Below are 20780 nucleotides of genomic sequence, written 5' to 3'. Positions count from 1 at the left end.
GTCTCCACCAGGCAAGCTAAACGAGTAATGGCATTTGCAATTGCCAAAATCACTTAGATGCTTAACATTTTAAAGTTCATTTCAGTAAAAACAATTTAATGGGCATGACTGTTGTTTGTTTTTTTTGTTTGTTACTGCAGACCATTATTGTGAACAAGAGAATTGTTGTTTAAATGGTGACTTGACAGTGTAACTTGTAGAGATGTTCCATTTAGCATAAAGTAAACTATTGATTAGTTTGTCTTTGTATCCTTTAAGGGTGCAAGATTGAGAAGTAAAAATCCCTTGGGGATCAGACTGAGTAAAAGAAAACATTTGTATCACAGCTGTGGGTCAAATAAAAATTTGGGGGTCTCTGATGCAAATATGGAAACACTGGTTTTGTAAAGAAGACGTTTATGAGAAGAGGCAGATTATTTAAGAAAACTAAAATAGTTGTTATATACTGTGTGAAGTTGTTTTACGAGAGCAGAAGCCTGAATAGAAGCTCTCCCTATTAAATCCATTAATTTAGTATATGTATATACATGTATTTGGGCTTTTATTCAACCTGGATGGAAATATAGTACCTATTAAATGTTAGGAACAAGTCCTGAATATTCCATGGAAGGTTGAACTTCAGGCCCCTCTGATTGTCCTTTTGTGAGGTGGTCTGAGGGGTCAGAAATGAAATAAGCAGGGATATGGTTGTGTTTTGGGAAATTATTCAGTTCCTGAGTTCATTTTTGTGTTAATTAGGCATAGATGCTTTACTTTATAAGATTTTGAACATTGTTTTATGAAGATTTGAAAAGCAGAGATAATTTTGCTTCCATGGTGTATCCTTGGGAAAGTCATTTTGCCTCCATGGTGCATCATTGGGAAAGTCATTTTGCCTCCATGGTGTATCATTGGGAAAGTCATTTTGCTTCCATGGTGTATCATTGGGAAAGCCATTTTGCCTCCATGGTGTATCATTGGGAAAGTCATTTTGCTTCCATGGTGTATCATTGGGAAAGTCATTTTGCCTCCATGGTGTATCATTGGGAAAGTCATTTTGCTACCATGCTGTATCATTGGGAAAGTCATTTTGCCTCCATGGTGTATCATTGGGAAAGTCATTTTGCCTCCATGGTGTATCATTGGGAAAGTCATTTTGCTTCCATGGTGTATCATTGGGAAAGTCATTTTGCCTCCATGGTGTATCATTGGGAAAGTCATTTTGCTACCATGCTGTATCATTGGGAAAGTCATTTTGCAACCATGCTGTATCATTGGGAAAGTCATTTTGCTACCATGCTGTATCATTGGGAAAGTCATTTTGCCTCCATGCTGTATCATTGGGAAAGTCATTTTGCTACCATGCTGTATCATTGGGAAAGTCATTTTGCCTCCATGGTGCATCATTGGGAAAGTCATTTTGCCTCCATGGTGCATCATTGGGAAAGTCATTTTGCCTCCATGCTATATCATTGGGAAAGTCATTTTGCCTCCATGGTGTATCATTGGGAAAGTCATTTTGCCTCCATGGTGTATCATTGGGAAAGTCATTTTGCCTGCATGCTATATCATTGGGAAAGTCATTTTGCTACCATGCTGTATCATTGGGAAAGTCATTTTGCTTCCATTTCCTCTGCATGATAACAGCTAATTTATTAAAAGTGCCATTATAACTAACACCACAATCAGCACAAAAAAATTCTTTTTCTCTGTGTTGGCTTTAAGTATATAAGTATATAAAAGAATTATCTTGACTAGTTGCGCCTGTAACCGTTGCTTGTAAGAACAATTCACATTGTGCTTTTTCTCCTTGGATAACTCTTGTTTAAAACAAAATGTAATTTCTTTATTTATCCCTTGAAAATCTTCTGCTTTCAAGTTTTAGAAATTATGCTTAGGATAAATTAAAGCATTGTTACATGCTCAACTTATAGAAATTGGAAAAAATTGAAAAAATGTATAGGTCAGGCTTGCGTGACCTACCTGTCTGCAATACATATAGCATCAACATTTAAGCATTATCTTATACTTTAGGTTTAGTGCAGTTAATTTCTGTTTTATGCATTTTTCTATAAAGTTTACTTCTATTCAACAGGAGTGTTGCAGCATTTGCAGGGATGTGTGATGGTGGGTCGACAGAGGACGGCTGTCAGGCAGCCTCAATGGACGAGACCACCATCAAGGCAATGAGCATGGTAGGCTTCCTATTTGCATCACAGAGTAATTGAATGAGCACATGAAAGGAATAATGAATGGATGGGTGGTTAGTGACTACAGAATAATATGTGAAGGCTTAAGCTTATGAACTGCATTGTTGGAAAATTCATTTAATAAAAAAGTTGCAAGCTGAATGAATTAGTTAAATCAGTAAGAAATGAAGGGAGGAAAATTGTGACAACAGTTGCAGTTAATAAAAGCCAGCTACTTTAGTGCTTGGAAAACAAAACTGAAATGGAGGCAGTCATTACTTTTATCATATATACTCACAAGTCTAGCAAACTGCAAAAAGAAAGATCCTGATCTGCCATAACATAATGCAACTGCAGATCAGGTCTATGTTGTTTGTTCTACTGATTACTCCTGTTTTTTTTTTGTTTTTTTACAGACAGATTTGCCCATGCGTTATGTGATGGCAGATCTAGGTCTGTGCAGTTTGCAGTTGGTCTAGTCTTATAAGTGATTATATACAGTATTTTCTTTTTTTAATGTGGATTATTCCCATACTGGTTAAGACTATAAATAGATAATGGTTGCAAAGTTGCATATTTAAATTACATTTCAGCTGCATACTTTTGATTATGACACTGGACGAGCACTCCAGGCCCTTGTGAAATCACCAGCCTTAAGGACCATGGACAAGAAATGGACTGATGAAGATGCGGTAAGTTTATATTTGCACATTTGATGTTTTGAATACCTCTGTAGCATAATCTTCAGAGTCATTCAAATTCAACGAAACATTCTTTAGTTAGTTTAGCCTGCTTGTGCCAGTAATTTATGTGAGTTTGCAGTGCAACAACTGGAAACTTTCTATAGGATATAAAGACACTTGCTATACACATAATTGTTTTTAAAAAAACAGTGAGAAACTTCATAGATACAATATGTTTAAGAGTAACACAAGCTTTTTAAACTTATTTTTAGCTTAACTGGTCATAGAATAGAAGAGCCTAATGGATGGTCTCCTGTCCATTGTTATCTGTCTGTCCATTGTTATCTATTGTCCATTGTTATCTACCTGTCCATTAGTTAAAGTTTGTTATTATGACTCCTCCTACATTACTTGGATGATTGCCTTGAAACTTTACACACACAATTCATCCATTGGTCACAGTGGTCCTAAAGTGAAGATGGTACTACTTGGACACCTCATGTAGCCACAACAGAGGATTATAATAAATCTAGATCTTGCACTTGTCCTGAATGGATGGTCATGTTAATGTTTTCACTCTCAGACTACTGCCAGAGTCAGAAATATTTTGTGATCTCAATGTTTTGACTCCAATGAGGACCAAGGATCTCTGATGCTTTTTTTACGATGCTGTCAGTGCTGGTGAGGGATTAATTCTATGTCCTTCCTAAGGGAAGAAAAACAACTGAGAGTGAGTGTTGCCTCCAGTTCAGATGCAAACAGTGCCCTCTCAAGGGCAGGATATAATCAACCATATTGTGTCCCTTATAATAAGTTCTTCTGGTCAAGACCTCATCCACTCACCTTTACCTCTCTTAATCTGGGGACTCTTAAGATTGGGATTGTTTGTATGCCTTTCCCATAGAAAGTGCTCATAATTTGGACTCAAATATTATTTTGGAAGTATTATTCTGGAACTATTTGTAAGTTATTCATAGGAGTTCTGAATGCCATTTTGACATCATAGTTCTTGGTCATCCAGTACATTTCTGCTTGTGAAGTTTATACAGATCTTATCATTTTTTGGACTTTAATATAACTCTTTCAGGATTATTTTGGATTGATTTCATAATACTTTAAGCTCATCACATTTTCATTTATATTATTGATAATTAAATTATTAACTGTTACAAAACTTGGTGGTTTAGCTTCTTTCTGTTACTTAGTCTATGACCATAGAGTCATAACACATGCTTCACTGCCTTGGTTTCATTCTCAGGTACTCTTTGCATCAGAATCATTGAGCCTTACAATTTTATGTATTCCGATTAGTACTAGTTTGCAAATTTGTATAAAATGTTTTTTTATAAAAGATTCTAGATACCAACAAATTAGGACCCTCATTCCACTATATACAGTAAACTTGGTCTTGTAATAGACTGAATTTTGCTAAGGTCCATTGTGTATGATTCTGATGTGCATTACTGTTTGCATACAGAGTTGAAAACAGGCACATGATAAAATACCAGAGATACAGTTGGTCATTGTGTGTGCATCCAAGGTGGTGAGGTGAGTAAAGTATGGTCTTAACTAGGCCTGTACCAAAAACCGCTCTGGTAGCCTAGTGGTAAGAGGGTCTGCCTCGGATGCAGGAGGTTGTGGGTTTGATCCCCGGCTTTGTTATACCACAGACTTATGATAATGTTACTAACAACTGCCTTGCTTGGCATTCAGCATTAAGAGGTTAGTGTTAGGACTGGTCATCCTGGTGTCAGATATCTTAGCGAAATGACTGAAAAATTGTTAAAGCTACGTTAAAAAACCAAATCACAGGCCTGTACCAAATATTCACTTCGTATTTGCTTCGGTCCCAAATAGTTTATTAAATGAGGTATTCGTATTTGGCTGAATAGTATGATGTAGCCAAATATGAATAGTACAATTAGGTCAACCTTTTTGAACAGTAGAATAATTGCAATCAGAAAAGAGTACCTCGATTCATATTGACAACCAGTTGAACAAATTTCTGAATGAGCTTTGTATCCCAAGAGATGATGATGCACCGTCATGGTGGCAGACCAATGCTGACAGGTTTGCTTTACTCCGTTCTTGTGCCTAACATTATCTAGCAGCACCTCCTACAAGCACCCCAAGTGACCGTCTATTCAGTGCTGCCAGCAACACCCTGTCAGGCAACAGATGTTGTCAACTGGCAGACAAAATTGTGCAACTGTTGTTTTTCTTTTTTTCTTTTTTTTTTTAAAACGGCTAATGTATTCTTCATGCAGCAGCAGCTGTTGGATTGCTTTTGAAAATTCGAATCTTGCTGTTCATTAGTTAACGTACAACACATTATGAACACGTTCTCACTGTAGCACTTTTATACTTTGGTAATAGCCTTAGTTACTTTGAACCTTCACTTCTTCGTTGTTAGGTACTTTATAATTAATAAAAATGTCATTTGACTGGCAGAAAAATTATTTTATCTGGATCCTTCAGTCACTAATTGTATTTGTATTCAGCCAAATAGCTAAAACCACTGTTCATTACAGCCCTATTCTTAATCTTAGGTCTCCGTATCCGCACTTACAATTTTAGCCCACCAAAGAAATAAGCATAAATTGATAAGCAAAACATAGAAGTTAATGCAGCTGTTGTGCTGAAAAATGGCATTAAACCCAATCACAACAACAACAACAACAGCAGCAGCTGTTAGATTAAACTAGTAAACCTTTGATCATTTGGTTGTCACATATCTGATAGAGATAACAAATGTTTCTTGCTCAATCTTTGATGCCTGTATATACAGGATGTATTTGAGCATTCTCAAATATGAATGCTTTTGTGTTTTATGGTGTACTGTCATTCCTTCTTTGTTGGCCTATAATTAAGCAGAGATTTGGAACAGAAGAAGAAAAGAGTTTGATTTTTATAGTTACTTTTGCGCAGGTCCTGTTTGCAAGTGAAATTGTGGCATCAATCTCAAGGTTATAAACTATATTTCTGTTCTTGGAGATTTCAAGTTGTGAGAGAACCTATATATATTCATTTTATAATTGTGGTCCAACCTTTACAACATTTTCTTTGAAATTTATCTGCAGATTAAAAATAATCATCCTTTGTGAACTAAAATTTTAGGTTGAGTCTTTTTTCCAAGGAAAATTGTGATATATTACCAAATGCTTTGTTTTATCAGATTAAACTCTTACATTTCAACAATATTATTTATGTAAGTTGAGTGGTTGCTCTGTTTAATCAATCAGTTGTTTTGCTGACGTTTTGGCAGAGAGCAGTCTAACAAAAGGAATTGCAACCAGTCAGCTAAGAATTACAATGCAGAAGAAAGAATGGCAATATTTCATAGTTTTATGTTTTTTTTCTTCTAAATTATCAGAATAGTAATTAGATACTTTTGGCATCAGACAGTTTAAAGGATCTTTTTGCAAAGTTTTCTTTCCCTCAGCACTAGATGGAAGAAGGTCTTTTATTTCCCCCAGTGCATAGGGCAGTTGTGGTTCCATTACAGCTTCCTGTCAGGGCCTATGTCGCCTGTACAGCTTCATGTTTGCTCCTTGGCCCCCCCCCCCCCCCCACTTTCGTCATTGCCTAAGATTCTGCCGCACCTTGTCTATGTGCCCACTGCATCTTAGATTCATAACATCTTAATTCATGTTGTCACTACAACTTCATTTACCTTTGACACATTTTAATTGTTCCATTATACCCTAAGACTTTTTCTAAAAGTGTCACCTAAAGAGCATATTAGTTTGCATGTGTGTACATGTATATCGATATATATAAATATATCTTACCCATTTCTGAGCGTATAAAATACTCGGGTGGTGTCCGACTCAGCTGCTTTTACCTGAATCATTATCGGGTATCTAGATTTTGTGGTATTTTGTTCGAACTAAGATACTGCCATTAATTATCTGCCATTCATCAGCTGTATGGAAAACATGACTTTCCCATTACTTAGATTAAGCATTTCTTAATTGGTCTTGGTACTATTTAAGTTGCTGCAATACAGGAAGTATATCGTTATTTGGTTTTACATTGTCAACGAGTTTTGTTTTACCCAGCTTCCTGTAAATAGTGTTAAGAGTGTTAATAAATGGCAGCAGCTGGTAAAATCAATATGTGGCGATAAGCTCGCAACGCAAAGCTCCTAGAGTGGAGAAATTGATCAGTTGTAGACTTTGCTGTTGTAGAGAGCTCTATGGCAAATGATAAGTTTTATTGGAAGGTTTTCATGAATGTAATTACGCATATGTTGGCTTTATTGACAAATCAATAGCACTGTGACATTAAACAAAATTAAATTACAATATGTGGAGAGAGATCATGTCTTGTTTCTGTACAAGTCATGGAGAGGTATAATTTGTGTGTGGGAAGCTGTGGGCCAGCAAGATCAATCACTGGTCCCGAATATTGGCAGATTTTTTGTGAAAGCTCCCATCTTATTTGGTATAACAGGCAAAAAGAAAAGTGATGAACATTACAGAGTAATACATCATTGAAGCAGAAAATTGCTTAGTTAAGCTATCAAGTACAGTCAAATATGTCTTTCAGCAGCCACCTTTAATAAATAAAGTGACCTCTTGAGACAGGTGGTTGGCTAATTTGACATAATTTATGCAATAGCTTGGTTTCAGGGACCTTGAAAAGGCAGCATGTTGTGGCAGGTGATTCATAATTAGATTACCTTTAAAGCAGGTTTGAATATAGCTGATAATTTATTGAAGACTGTTTGCTTTGTTAAACTGGCAAGTTATTACATGTAACTCGCAATTTACAAACTAGCAAGTACTTAAATGTCACTGCAATTTAATGGAAAAGCAAAGATATTCCTGAATAACTCTAAATCATTATGACATTTTGAAGACAAGAATAAACATTGTTATACTGGTCTATTATAAAATGGCTCGCCAGTACAAAATATGGACTACCAAAAATCCCGGCTTTGATCTCCTGAAAATCTTGTATAGCTGGAACACCTCTTCATTATAAATACCTTTTCCTAATAGAAAAATATTTATGGACCTAAAATTGTTCACCCAACATAAAAATCTTGTTAATATTGATATGATTGTAAATGTATTGACCATTTTCATCTTGTACTTTATTACATGTCTGATATTTATAGTCCACAACACTGTAATATCCAGGTGTTACAGGTGAAGTCACACTGGAGTTAAAGTTTTGTTGGGTATTAGACTTTGATTTATGACAATTGGAGTTACAGCTTTCTAGACCTACAAATGAAATCTATAGATTCATTATGTCCACTCCACTGTGTTTGTAGAATCGAGTGTACCCTCCACCTGATGAGAGTTCTTCAGTCAGAGTCGAAATATTAAACAGCATGTATCACTAAACTACACCAGTTTTCATTATAGAACTGGGCAAAAAGGTGCTCCCAATACTTGGTTTAAAAATTGGGGTAATTTGGAGATTGCAGATGCCCGTAATCTGTATATTCTTTTAGAAATTCAAACATGTATCATTATCACAGGCATCCCAACCTCCAACAAATCAGTGTTCAGAAAACTGTTTATTTAATGAGGAAAAGGCAGCAGACTGGTATATTGTTCTACTCTGGAACATCTAATCCAAATCTGTAATGTTGGGAAAGTGAATATTTATTGCAGAAATTAATAAATCAACAACCCAAGTGCCTATGTTCAATATCAGCCATGCCTGTCACAAGCCAGAGTAAACATTCTCATCTTGAATTTGTTAAAGACATTTGAGTCAACACTTTTTTTCTCCCTGTACACTTTTATCTCCCTGTACACTACACATACTTAGGAATTAAAGGCAGCACTGTCTTGGCTGAGATTTTTATCCTTGTCATTTTCTGACAGTGCTCAAGGATACTGTACTCTGATTGGTGCCATGCTGATGAAAATCAGACAAACGTTTTATATCCTCCAATGAATTTGATTGTTATAGCTCTTTTCACAATAAATGCACTCTATTCAGTAAGCTTGGGATGTGCTTAGTTAGATCTTAAATCAACCATAATGATCTTTTATCTGCCTAACATGAACACTGCTACACTACCCTTCAATCTATTTCAGAACAGGTGTGGTATGGCCAATCCAAGTTTTATTTACTGGGAGGGTGAGATTCAATGTTGGAAGGTTTGCCAATTGACACAGGAAAATTTTGAAATGGGGGGGGGGGTGCAGATCTTTGTAATTATTGTATGTCTTAACACATTAATCTCTAGCGACGACTTTACAGTGCAGGAGGTAGTAGCCTACTGCCGAGCTCTGTAGCATCATGGTCAAGCATGATACACTAAAGTGGGTGGTATTATAGAAAGGTACACAGATGTAGCTCTACATTGATACCAAATAATCTGGAATATCTAGTTGCACTACAAAATACAGATACAAAAACCTCATTTTTTGGACCCGACTTTTTTTAAACCAAAATTTGCCCGTGGTCGGAATCAGATTTTGTGTTTGGATTTTAGACTTTTTGGTCTCAGATCTAAGGCAAACCGGTATGAACTGCAAACAGACAGATGAGCCTTTGCAAAAAGTAGGATAAGATGGGCATTTGGAATAAAGAGTGGTCTCCATACAAAAATAATGGCTCCGTTTAGCAAAAAAAAAAAAAAAAAGGTCCAGCTTTTACCATTCTGCTCATGCACGAGTCAAATAGCCAATGAAAATTGATGTTTCTAACACTACTAGGCAGTATTTTATTGAATGATGACCGGGGATTTGGTGTTTTCGAGTCTGTTCAGAAATAGCTTTCAAAATGTGTCACCTACTCGATTTTTAGGCAAAAATTACAAAAACCTTCAGGGGTTAATGTGTTAAGTGTTCTGGCAAACCACTGAACTTTGTGTTCGAGTGTATGTGATTTTTATTTTTAATGTAGCTTAACAAAAAATCTTGTATTGTTACGATGTCTGCAGTGTGGTAGTTTATAGTGACGTGTTACACTGGGGCATCATGCCACAGATATGTAGCATGATGCCCCACCCGATCACATTATCCTTACACCCGATCACATTATCCTTACACCAGGCTGACCAGTCCTAACGCTAGCCTCTTAATGCTGGGTGCCAAATGAGGCAGCTGTTAAGTACCATTTTTATAAGTCTTTGGTATGACTCGGCTGGGGTTCATACCCATGACCTTCTGCATCCAAGGTGGATGCTCAAACCACTAGGCCACCAGAATGGTCTGTTAAACCTTGCTAATTTTTGTATGTTCATAATGTTTGTATGTTCATGATTTTTGTATGTTCATAATGTTTGTATGTTCATGATTTTTGTATGTTCATGATTTTTGACTAACTAATTACTTTATAAAAGGCACTTTAAATATCACTGGCCAGTTAGTTCATGCCAAAGAAATGGAAGCTAAATGCCTTTTCCAATGACATGCTGAGGAAGCCAACCCTGCTTGGCATTGAACCCATGACTCTTGGATGACAAGACTGCCAATCATTTCATTCTTTCTTGGTGAATTAATTTCAGAAGAAAACCTTTGCAAAAAAGAGTGAAGTTGATTTCATTTTACTTGTTATATACCCTACATATAATGTGAAAATTTATTTCGGACCTGTGCATTGTTTATCTTTACACTTGACATATTTTTTGTCCTGTAGAGGAAGGTTTAATAACAGTAAGGTGGTCCTCTAGTACACCCAAATCACAGTTGGCAGCCTATTTGTGGGACTTTATTAATCAGTTATTGATATCGTCAGGGTAGACTCCTATTATTTTATGGCTTTCAGAGGTTCTTTTGATCACAAATTTGCTTTTATGAGAACCATTTTATGAGCAGTGAGGCAACTGATAATTTAGTTTCCATGGCAACCAGGAATTTAGAATTTAGCATTTGACAGATTACTTGGTTTTGATTAAGATTTTAGTATAGCATGGTGAGTACTTGCAGGCTTTATTAGTGTGCACAGCGGTAATCAGGAGCATAACTTTAACATGTGCTCTTCTTCCATCTTCATAGAACAAAACATAAATTGTTGATCCTTCAGCTCTTTCATGCACTAAAATATGTTACATAATTCAGTGGGTTGGGCTTTATTGCTACATAATCCAGTATGTGGAGCTTGAAAAAAATACTACTTGTCAAAATGAACCAAAGCTCACTTTAATGTTTGCATATTTAGCAAACCTCCTTGTACAATAATTTGCTGTATCACAGCATTACACCCAGTTTTCAGCAATAGCTATAATAGAAATTGAAATGCCAAGCATACAGCATTGAGGTAAGGACTACATTTCATCAGCAGAACTTATAATTCAGACTTGTACTTGGTCCAGAATCTCACTGAAGAGAACCAGTCTGGTGCGTTAGGCCTAGATTTAGAAGCAAGATGTACTGTATGTTGCTCAGATTGAGTCTGATTAAAAATTGGATCTCCACTGTCCTAAATAAAGATCTGACAGCGACCTTTTAGAGGTCATGTTCTGGTAAACTTTGAATTAGCCAGTGGAAATGCAGCTTTCGGAAATTTCAAAGTAAATCAGATCATTTGGGATACTGTGATGCTCTTCAGCCCATACTCCTGAACGCAAAGGTATAAGACTTCATCTGATTGGCTGATAAAATCAGCGATTATGGTAATAATATGTAGGTTAGTAGAACATAACCCCTAATTGGTTGCTGTCAGATCTTCACGTTGGACAGTGGAGATCTTAGACCCTGGTTTTGTCAGGGTTTGGATTTTAGCATCAGAAACCCAGTTAAAAACTGATAGCTTTATTGGATATTAACTTTCCTTATAATCCATTGAACTGCAAGATTGTGCAAATTGCCAAGCTGCAGCTGATTTGAATTTCCTTTGGCTGACACTTATGCATTTGTTTATCATTGGTAAAAATTGACCAGTGAATTCTGTTATGGACTGACAAGAATGACCTGTCAGTTTTACCTTGGAATACAAACCAGGATGTAAACTATTATTTAATTGGATGATCAGCTAGACTGCAGATATTACAAGTCTTTACTGCATTTTTTAAATTTAATATCCGACATGAGACTATGAATATACTCTCCTCCAGGACGTTAATTTTATGGCACTGGACTCGCGTGTTTCAAAATTTGGTCATAAGTATACTATATACCAGAAATAATTCTAGACTTTTATTAATATCCCACAGTGATCACTCAAATCGGGCATGTAGTAGTGACAGTGTATTCGTGTAATTGTTGGATAACAAAGTTTATTTTATTATCTGAATCCTCTTAAGTTTGTATACCATGAATTCACAATGGTACCAGTTTTCATGGCATTTTGTGTCACCACGAACCAGTTTTAAAGTCGTGTAAAAATGCACAAGAATTGTGCATTAACAACGCTTGTTATATATAATACATCAGGCTGATACATGCCATTCATGTCCAGAAATTGAATTCTGGTGATAGCACCAAGTCCAAGAACTACATTTGCAGCTGGGTACCATTATTACTTGACAGTTACTGAGTCGTCATAACAAAGAAAAACTTAGTTAATATAGCTTTTTTTTAACAGGAGTGGTAATCATAACTGCCAACCGTCACGTTTTTGGCATGAATTTCATGACTTTTTCAGTGATTCAAGGATTCACGCTGCATGCAGAAAAAAATCACAAATTCATCAGTTCTCAATTATTTTTGCAGCTATGGTGGTAATTATTGCATGCTCATCAGACTGCTCCATGGCCTAAGTACAGGGCCTTCCTTGGGAATATTTTTCTTTGTGCTGTGAAATTCACCAAATTTTTAAAAAATTGAAGCCACTTTTCTTCCATAGGAGCCATTTTATGCCATGGTGCAGGGACTTTAATATATGCATATTATATTGGACCTATTTTGAATCTGTATAAACATGACAGAAAAACCGTTTTTTTCATGTTTATATTACATCTCAAAGCACAAGATTAATTATTAATAAATATAACAATACCATTATATACATGTGAAGTTCAATGTATAGAATGAATAAGCATGTTTTTTTATAACTAATAATACTGCTTAGTCTTTATGAACATCAACAGTGTCATTGACACTTCATCAATATCTGCCTCATTTTTTTCCCCAGTCCATATCTTAAATGCTTTCTTGAATAAAAAAATTCTCAACACTGGGCCCATTAATTGAAATTCTCATTAATTTTTTTAGAGTAGATTTACCCATAGAATTTTGTAAGTTTGTTTTGATGTGACAAATTCTTGGGACTGAACCCCTCCTCTCTGTCGGCAGTAGAATAAGGGCAACATGTAACTTTGTAGCTGCTGCAGCTGGATAGAAATATTTGTTTTTCAGAGCTAGATTAGCCATATTCTTTGTGCTTGATACAGACTTGTTTTATAAAGTAAAGTTTTAATTTTTCATTGATATAAGCAACTATGGCCATTTACAATCAACAACTGACATCCTTGTAGCAGCATTCTGTGTTACTCGGTTAAGTTCAGACCACTAAAATGTGTTATCTAAGTAGATAATCCCTAAAACACTTAGCAGTCTCAAGGGTGTATCGCACAGTTTGCAATAAAATAAAATATTAGGACATGTAAATGACACTGAATCTTTTTGCCAACCAGTTCCAAAATGTAATATATCTCCAGGTCATTCCTTATTTCCTACTTATCACATTTAATTGCTTCTCAAAACTGACTTGCTGTTAGCTGTAATCATGTTCAAATAACGTCTCATTTATCATTCATCAACATGATCCACCGAGTGTCGCAGATAGTGAAAACAGGTATTAGTGGCCTGAGTCACTTATATCAATGACAAATTATAAATTTACTTTATGAAACTTTGTTGCCTGCAACCTTCATCAGTCAGTAATACACAGGACCACATTCAGAATTCTTTCACACTTGGTGACAAAGGCAAAGCCTAGCAGAGGTCCTGAAGTGGTTAGAGCATCTGCTTTGGATGCAGGAGGTGCTTAAGTGGCTGAGTGGTCTATAACACTTGCCTTTATCATTCACTGCCATGTTACCACAGTCTGTGTAGACTCAAGTCTCTGGCTCAGCCGATGTGGGTTTGTAAGAAAGCTTACCAGTAGCTTCCCATGGGTTGATAGTTCTTACTGGGGGTTTTCAGGGTTCTTCCACAGTAATACTAGCCAACATGTATAATTTTTCATGCACTGAAAATTGCTTGTAGATTGTAGGAAACTTCTGTAGCTGGACTTTTGATTGTTTAGAATAATCTGCACTATCCCTGCTGAATCTCCTTAGCATTTAGAAAGGATTATTTCCATTGGAAGGAAGTCAGATTTGGCTTTAAATGTGTTTCAGGGTAACACTGGGGGTGATGACAAGTCAGCCCATGATTGTTAATGTCCCTCCTCTGTGATTGGAAAAAGTCAATTGCATCTATGAACAATGGCGTGTCCGGAACTTTTGATTTTAGTCTGATGTTAGGGGTACATATTTACAATTCTTTGTTTTTGCTTTTACAGAAGCGCTTTGTCAAAGGACTTCGTCTGTATGGGAAGAATTTTTTCAAGATCAGAAAAGAGCTACTTCCTCACAGAGAAACGGTAAGAAATAAAAAATATTTTTGAATATATTGGCATGTGTGTTTATTTATGAACTTGTCTTTCCACTCGGTTATATTATGGTGCATGATATGGTATTTACAGATGATTATATTTCAGTTTTTGCAAATTTAAGCAAATTTTGTCAAAATGTTAATCCATGCTAATCAAAGTTAATTTCTTTCATTTGGAGGGTAATTGATGTGGCTAAATGCATTGGATTCATAACCAAAATGGTGCATGTTTAATTCCCACCAGTCATATTGGTTACTTTGGTATGTCCTTGGGTAGTGCATTTTACTATGCTTACCTGCCTTATCAAGACATTACCTTAAAGTGTTGTCAGGTCATAAAATAACATCAAAACATTGTTTTGCTTTTTATCTCAAAATGACTGCCACATGTTACATAAGTATGGGTATGGAGAAAAAGCATGGGGTGGATTTACATTAGATAATCATTTTTATTCATTTATAATGTTCCCGAGAGAAATTAGCTTTTGAATTCTCTATGAAGGCAATATGGCTATTGCTCATGCAGATTTTATGAGTGATCATAAATTTAAGAGGCAGATTTCACTAGCTGTGGCTACAGTGGTTCTCCATTTATGACATAAGATTGGCTAGTGGTTTGAGAATTGTTTATTGATGCATGAACCTGTGTCTTCAGGGAATTGCAGACCAAAAGAGATTTAGAACTAACAGTAATTCTATTGTAATTAGCTCATGCTTAACAATCACCCCATAAAACCACCACCACCCTTTTTTAGCAAAAATTATTTTACTGTGATTAGTCAATCATTGACATCAAGCCTATCCCCCGACTTGGAAAAAAGGTCTCCTGTTAGTAGCCCATGCCTGCAATAAATCCATCACCCCTTGTTTTTAGAAAAATAATCTTGCAATTTGTTTTTTCTTAAAGAAAGCTTTGCCCTGTATTTATTCCTTCACCTTCCCCACCCACCCGTGCTTTTTTTTCTAATATTTTTTTTACAGTCTGTATGTTCAGGATTGTCTGAAGAGAAGTATGACATCCATATCTGCATATTTTGTATTAAAAAAATTGTCGGTATCTCCTGAAATAGTCAACAGAACTTAATGGTTGTTTGATTCAACGGTATTGATATGTTTAATTGATTATTAGTCAAATCAGTTTAAAACTTTTTTATCTTAAAGACATCTCCCAAGTTTTTATCATGTTGGCTGTTATCGTGTCATGATTACATGCTGTCATAATGACTAATTGTTTTGTTTGACAGTGGTCATTGACGTTCAGTTCACTGAGAAATCATAACCATATAACTCTGAAATTATGCACAGATCCTCACAATGAAATAAACAATAAACGTTCAAATTATTCTTCCCCTTTTTGGAATGTAACTTTCATGTCATAAATGTTATGGTCCAAGATCTGATAATTTCTATGCCAATCTCCCAAGCTTCACACCATGTTTGACTTTGCGAAGAAAAGACACAAGTTGACCGAATTCGTGATAAAGGTATTGACCAAAATTATATCAGTAGAATTTCCAATGCAGTTTTCTGAATTTTATAAAGAAATTTGGAGTAAGAATGTTAAATTTCTGATTCTTAAAAAATATTGGAAGCAACTGGAAATATAGCTGACATTGTCTACCTCTGTTTTTATTTTATGATGTCTATTAATTACCTATTTACGAAAACCTGAAATCGTAGAAAGCACTTGCTTATTTGTTGATTGGAAGATGAACCGGAAGTATGCCTACTCTCTTGCCATCATTGCATCTGTGTAAACAACCATTTGTGTTTGGAATTATTGCTATGTAAAGATGATAAAGTATGAATAGGTATCAGTTGTGTACGAGTTAAATTTATATTATATTGTGCTTTGAAGTGATCCATTAATGGATCGAGTTTGACCACTGATTTTCTAAGATCTTTATTTTTCTAACCTCTGTTCCTGCTGGATAACCTTTTCTTTAGGTCATTTGTTGTGTTCAAGTTTAAATAACGCTAGGATGTTGAATCAAGCATGATTTTTATAACATTAATTCTTTCAGGAGAAATTATAAGATTTGTCATGTTCAATCATTTGCCCCACTGTCCCGAGTCTATGGAGTGGTAAAGTGTAAGCCGGTTCGACATCACAGTTCTTCTGAAAATAATGGCTCATCATTGCATTCAATGATTTTACAAGCACAGTGGTTTTCCACAGAAACAGGATTTAATAAATATATATTTTTGGACTTGAAAAATGTTTATTGATTTGCTGAAATTTAGGCAGGTGCTATCAGCAAAGTTGATGGGGTATATCTCCAGACCCCAACACAAAATGAAACCGCTGTGACATAATACATTAATTGTATTGTATGAAAAAAAGAGTGCAACTGATTCCAAAAAATCAAGTGGTGAGGGGAAAAAAATCCTTTCGTTTGAGTAACAAGAGGGACAAATTTTGTAGTTATTCAGTATAAACCCAGTAAAACTATAAACATAATTATGTACAGAATTAAATCAGCTTAAACTATTTCAAGTTCATCATTATTCTCTTGGAGAGTTCTCTAATGCATTTCATAACCTTAGGTCAAATGGCAAAATTGTCACTCCGTTACAACTCCAATCAGTTGAAGCTTTCACTTACCATATATTGACCTTCTTGTTCAGTATAGTTCAAGATCACTTGTTTTGGCGTCTTTTTTGTCATATGATCATATAGCATCATTTGGATATTTTCAGTGATGTTGAGAATATTGTAGGGTAAAGATTCCATAATATGTGCAGGTAGATATGGGTCTCTGCTGTTTAAAATGAGTAATCGGTAGAACAAAACATAAGACTCAGATCTGCAGGCATATGATGCTATGGCAGATCTGGATCTTGTTTTAAGTTTTGCATGACTTACAAGTGAGCATATTTGGTAGTTAATATTTTATACATTACATAGGCCATAATATTCATACATATGAAAACAAACTACCTTAAATATTGAAAAAATTGACTAACACTAACATGGGCAATGTAAAATAAGCACAGTAAAACAGTTCTTTTGAGATCACCTAGTTTGCCTGCAAGAAGTGACTCGGAACATGTAGTCTCATAACAGGTTTGTGTAGATTACCATTTTTGAGGGTCAAAATGCAGTAGGTTTAAGAATGAAATATCCACAATTGAAGTACATGCATTTTATTCGTTACTCAGTTCTTGTCAAAGTATTGCAGTCATTTCCTCTTGATGTAATTTTGTATTGCAGTAAAGATATTCATCTGTCATGAAACACTGTTTGAAGATCATTATATATGTAGGTCATATGAATTGAAAAATCAATAATGTCATTTATTTATGCATTTAGTAAATTAATTTCACATTTCAGACTCACTTCAAATGAAGCATAAAAATTGTTCAGTTAGCTATGATAACACTTACTCATAAGGTAAATGAATTAGCAGCTTTGACTTTAGGTAAATATGAGATATATAGGTACCAATTAATGAAATCAAAAGATTTAACCCATCCAGAAACAAAATACATTTATTAAAGGCAAAACCAGAGCACTTAATTCACTGATGACATAGATTACTGTAACTCATTAACCTCGGGAGGTTTTTGTCATCTTCGCCTGAAATACGAGTAAGAAACACATTTTGTGGGCTATTTCTGAATACATCCTAAAACATCGACTTCCAAGTGATTTCCCATGAACTTAATGCATAGTTGTGTTAGAAACATCATTTTTCATTGGCAATGTGGTTTTGTTTTTTTTCGGGGTTTTTTTTGCGTAACGGACCTATCATTTTTGTATTGAGACCAATCTTTATTCCAAATTCCAAGTGCCCATATTATCCTCCTTTTTCTAAAGGTTCATCTATCTGTGTGCAGTTCAGACTGGTCTGCCTTTGATCAGAGGGCAAGAAGTAAAACATCCAGACACAAAATCGGATTTGGACTGCTGGCGAATTTTGGCCAATTTTGGGTGAAAGAAAATCATGTACAAAAAGTTAAGGTTTTCCCTCAGCATTTTGTAGCGCAACTAAAAGGTCCAAATTATTTGGTATCGTTGCAGAGCTACATCCGTCTACCTTTCTAGAATACCACCCACTTTAGTGTATTTTACTTGACCATGACGCTACAGAGCTCAGCAGTATGCTACTATCTCCTGCCATGTAAATGCAGTGCCAGGGGTTAATGAGTTAACAAGGATTTTGGAATTTTTTAACAAATCAAGAAATGGCTAAGTTTGTAATTTATGTGCAATGTCGATGCACAAGTGAATATTTAAATTTGGTGATGTCGTCAAAATGCACTCATTAACTTGTTAACAAAAAATTTGTTTTTTCCCTCTGTATTTTGTAGTGCAACAAGAACTTTCAGATTATTTGGTTTCATTGTAGAGCTACATCTGTCTACCTTTCTATAATACCACCCACTTTAGTGTATCATACATGACCTTGATGCTACAGAGCTTGGCAGTAGGCTACTACCTTCTGCCATATAAACGCGGCGCCAGGGGTTAATGAGTTAATAAACAAAGGGTATAATAGGCCTGCACCACAGTGAACAGATGACAAACTTGCCATGGGTTTTAATAACAACAACACAACAAAATAAGCGCCTACCTTTAACAGTGATAATACTGATAAAAATAATTAGTCAATAGACATGGGCAAAGACCCCTGATATTGAGGATTGCCACCAAAGACAAATGACTTACTTGACTGATATGATGAATCCCTTTCAGATGAATTATCATTAGGGCATTATTCTTGTTTTGTGTTTTTTTATATACAAAAGGTAAATAAAACAGTACAAACATTTGAATTGACTATGTACATATACATCTGTGACAGCTCCTTTTAAAGAAGCAACAATTGATGATAATGGGGATTTACAAGACTTAAGTACTTAAATGGCAGTTAGTGACATGTTTTTTAGTCTGGTTCAGTCTGCAGCATGCAATGGCTCCCTGTATCACCTTTGGATTTTAGGAACTATTGGGTATGTGTGTGTGCACAAACACTGTCATAGTCTTGGTCTCAAAGGATTAAACAAAGGTCAGTAGTACATTGCATCCCGTAGGGGTGCAAGACTGAGAGTAAAAAATCTTGGTGTCAGAATTGGGGATCAGACTGTAAAAAACAAACTTTGGTATCAAAACTGGCGGTCAAATTAAAAATGGGGGGGCCTCTAAAGCGCAAATGAGGGTAAAGGGAAACGCTGGTAGTATTTATTATTTATCTGTTTTTGCAATACAATTATGCATAGTACTGTTGTAGAACAATCTACACTTGGTCTTTGGATGCTTGCAAGTGGCCCAGGTTACACTGGATTAAATAAACATCAGCAGTGTTCATTTGTTTTTGGAAAACAGTTCGTAGCAGTGTTAAAATACATATTTTGCCAGAAAACCAGTCACTGATCAAGTTCTGGTGTTACTGGTGTCATGCATTTATATACTAAATTCGATTCATGGATGATGACTGGTTGTAATGACAGGCTCGCTCATAGCTGAGGTTGCTTAAGACGAGTTTTACTATGAGAATTTTTTTGGAAACTTTGAGAATTCGGATACATAATTAATGATGAGATATTGAAATATGCTGGAGAAAAAGTGGACGCATTGCAGAGTAACACCTCTGGGACTACTTTCTTTTTCCATTTAAGAAATAAATCTGCCCTTGAATAAGAGAAATTTTAATATTCTTTATTTTTTCAGTTTTTCTCTGTCTCTCTCTAGTGAACATGATGAATAGACCATAAATAAAATGTCTGCAAAAAGTCAGTCAAAAGGTGCCTAAAAAAGTCAAATTCAAAAGCCCTACAAATAGTGTGTGTGTGTGATTTAGATTTTTAACGTAGCTTAACCCTTTCATCACTAAGTAACTTTGGGGGCATAGAGTCCTCAACACGAAATAACTTTGGAGTTGTAAAGCAAAATGACTTGTGGATTTTGAAATAGCATAACTTTGCCAATTTTAAAGATATCTGGCTGGATTAGGTGTTAAAATCAAGGTTAAAAATCAAATTTTATGACTAATTGACTAAAATGTGCATATCTATTACAACTGTTAAAATACAGGTGCAAATGGGTAACAAAACAGGTAAAATACAATTATCTACTTACCTCTTAGACAACTTAGAAAGTTCCCAAAACTTGTTCAGTTGACCCTATATGTACTCATGAATAATTCCAGTAGCAACATCCCTGGCACAAAATTTGATGGAGCACACACCTCCTCCGGTTCAAAACCTTCAAAGTCCCCTTCATCGTTATCACCCACAAGCGCATTCCATTGCCTCTCCAGTCGCCTTGTCTCATTTTCATCCAACTTTACTAGGTCGAAATCCTCTGATAATTCTAAATCTGACACTTCACTCTCATCTGTTCTTTCTTCGAACTCTGCCATTTTGGATACAAATTTCACCATTTGGAAGAGTCGCTAAAAGTGCCTACTTTG

The 20780-nt window shown here is 35.6% G+C and overlaps 1 protein-coding gene across 7 annotated transcripts in view; it reads left to right on the top strand.

The window, feature by feature from the left end:
- Window positions 1-20780, top strand: part of LOC149781286 (uncharacterized) — a 283358-nt gene that overhangs the window by 165157 nt on the left and 97421 nt on the right. For all 7 annotated transcript variants that reach the window (XM_089935370.1, XM_089935369.1, XM_089935371.1 and 4 more), the window contains 3 exons: window positions 2075-2174; window positions 2762-2860; window positions 14273-14353. In XM_089935370.1, the coding sequence (XP_089791496.1) occupies window positions 2075-2174; window positions 2762-2860; window positions 14273-14353 (280 nt within the window). The remainder of the gene's footprint in view (window positions 1-2074; window positions 2175-2761; window positions 2861-14272; window positions 14354-20780) is intronic.

The sequence above is a fragment of the Sinohyriopsis cumingii genome, chromosome 15 (genome assembly GCF_028554795.1).
Source record: "Sinohyriopsis cumingii isolate HCF-2022 chromosome 15, ASM2855479v2, whole genome shotgun sequence".
NCBI lineage: Eukaryota > Metazoa > Mollusca > Bivalvia > Unionida > Unionidae > Sinohyriopsis > Sinohyriopsis cumingii.
Note: the sequence above shows the minus strand (reverse complement) of the source record. Positions and strands in the feature narration are given on the sequence as shown.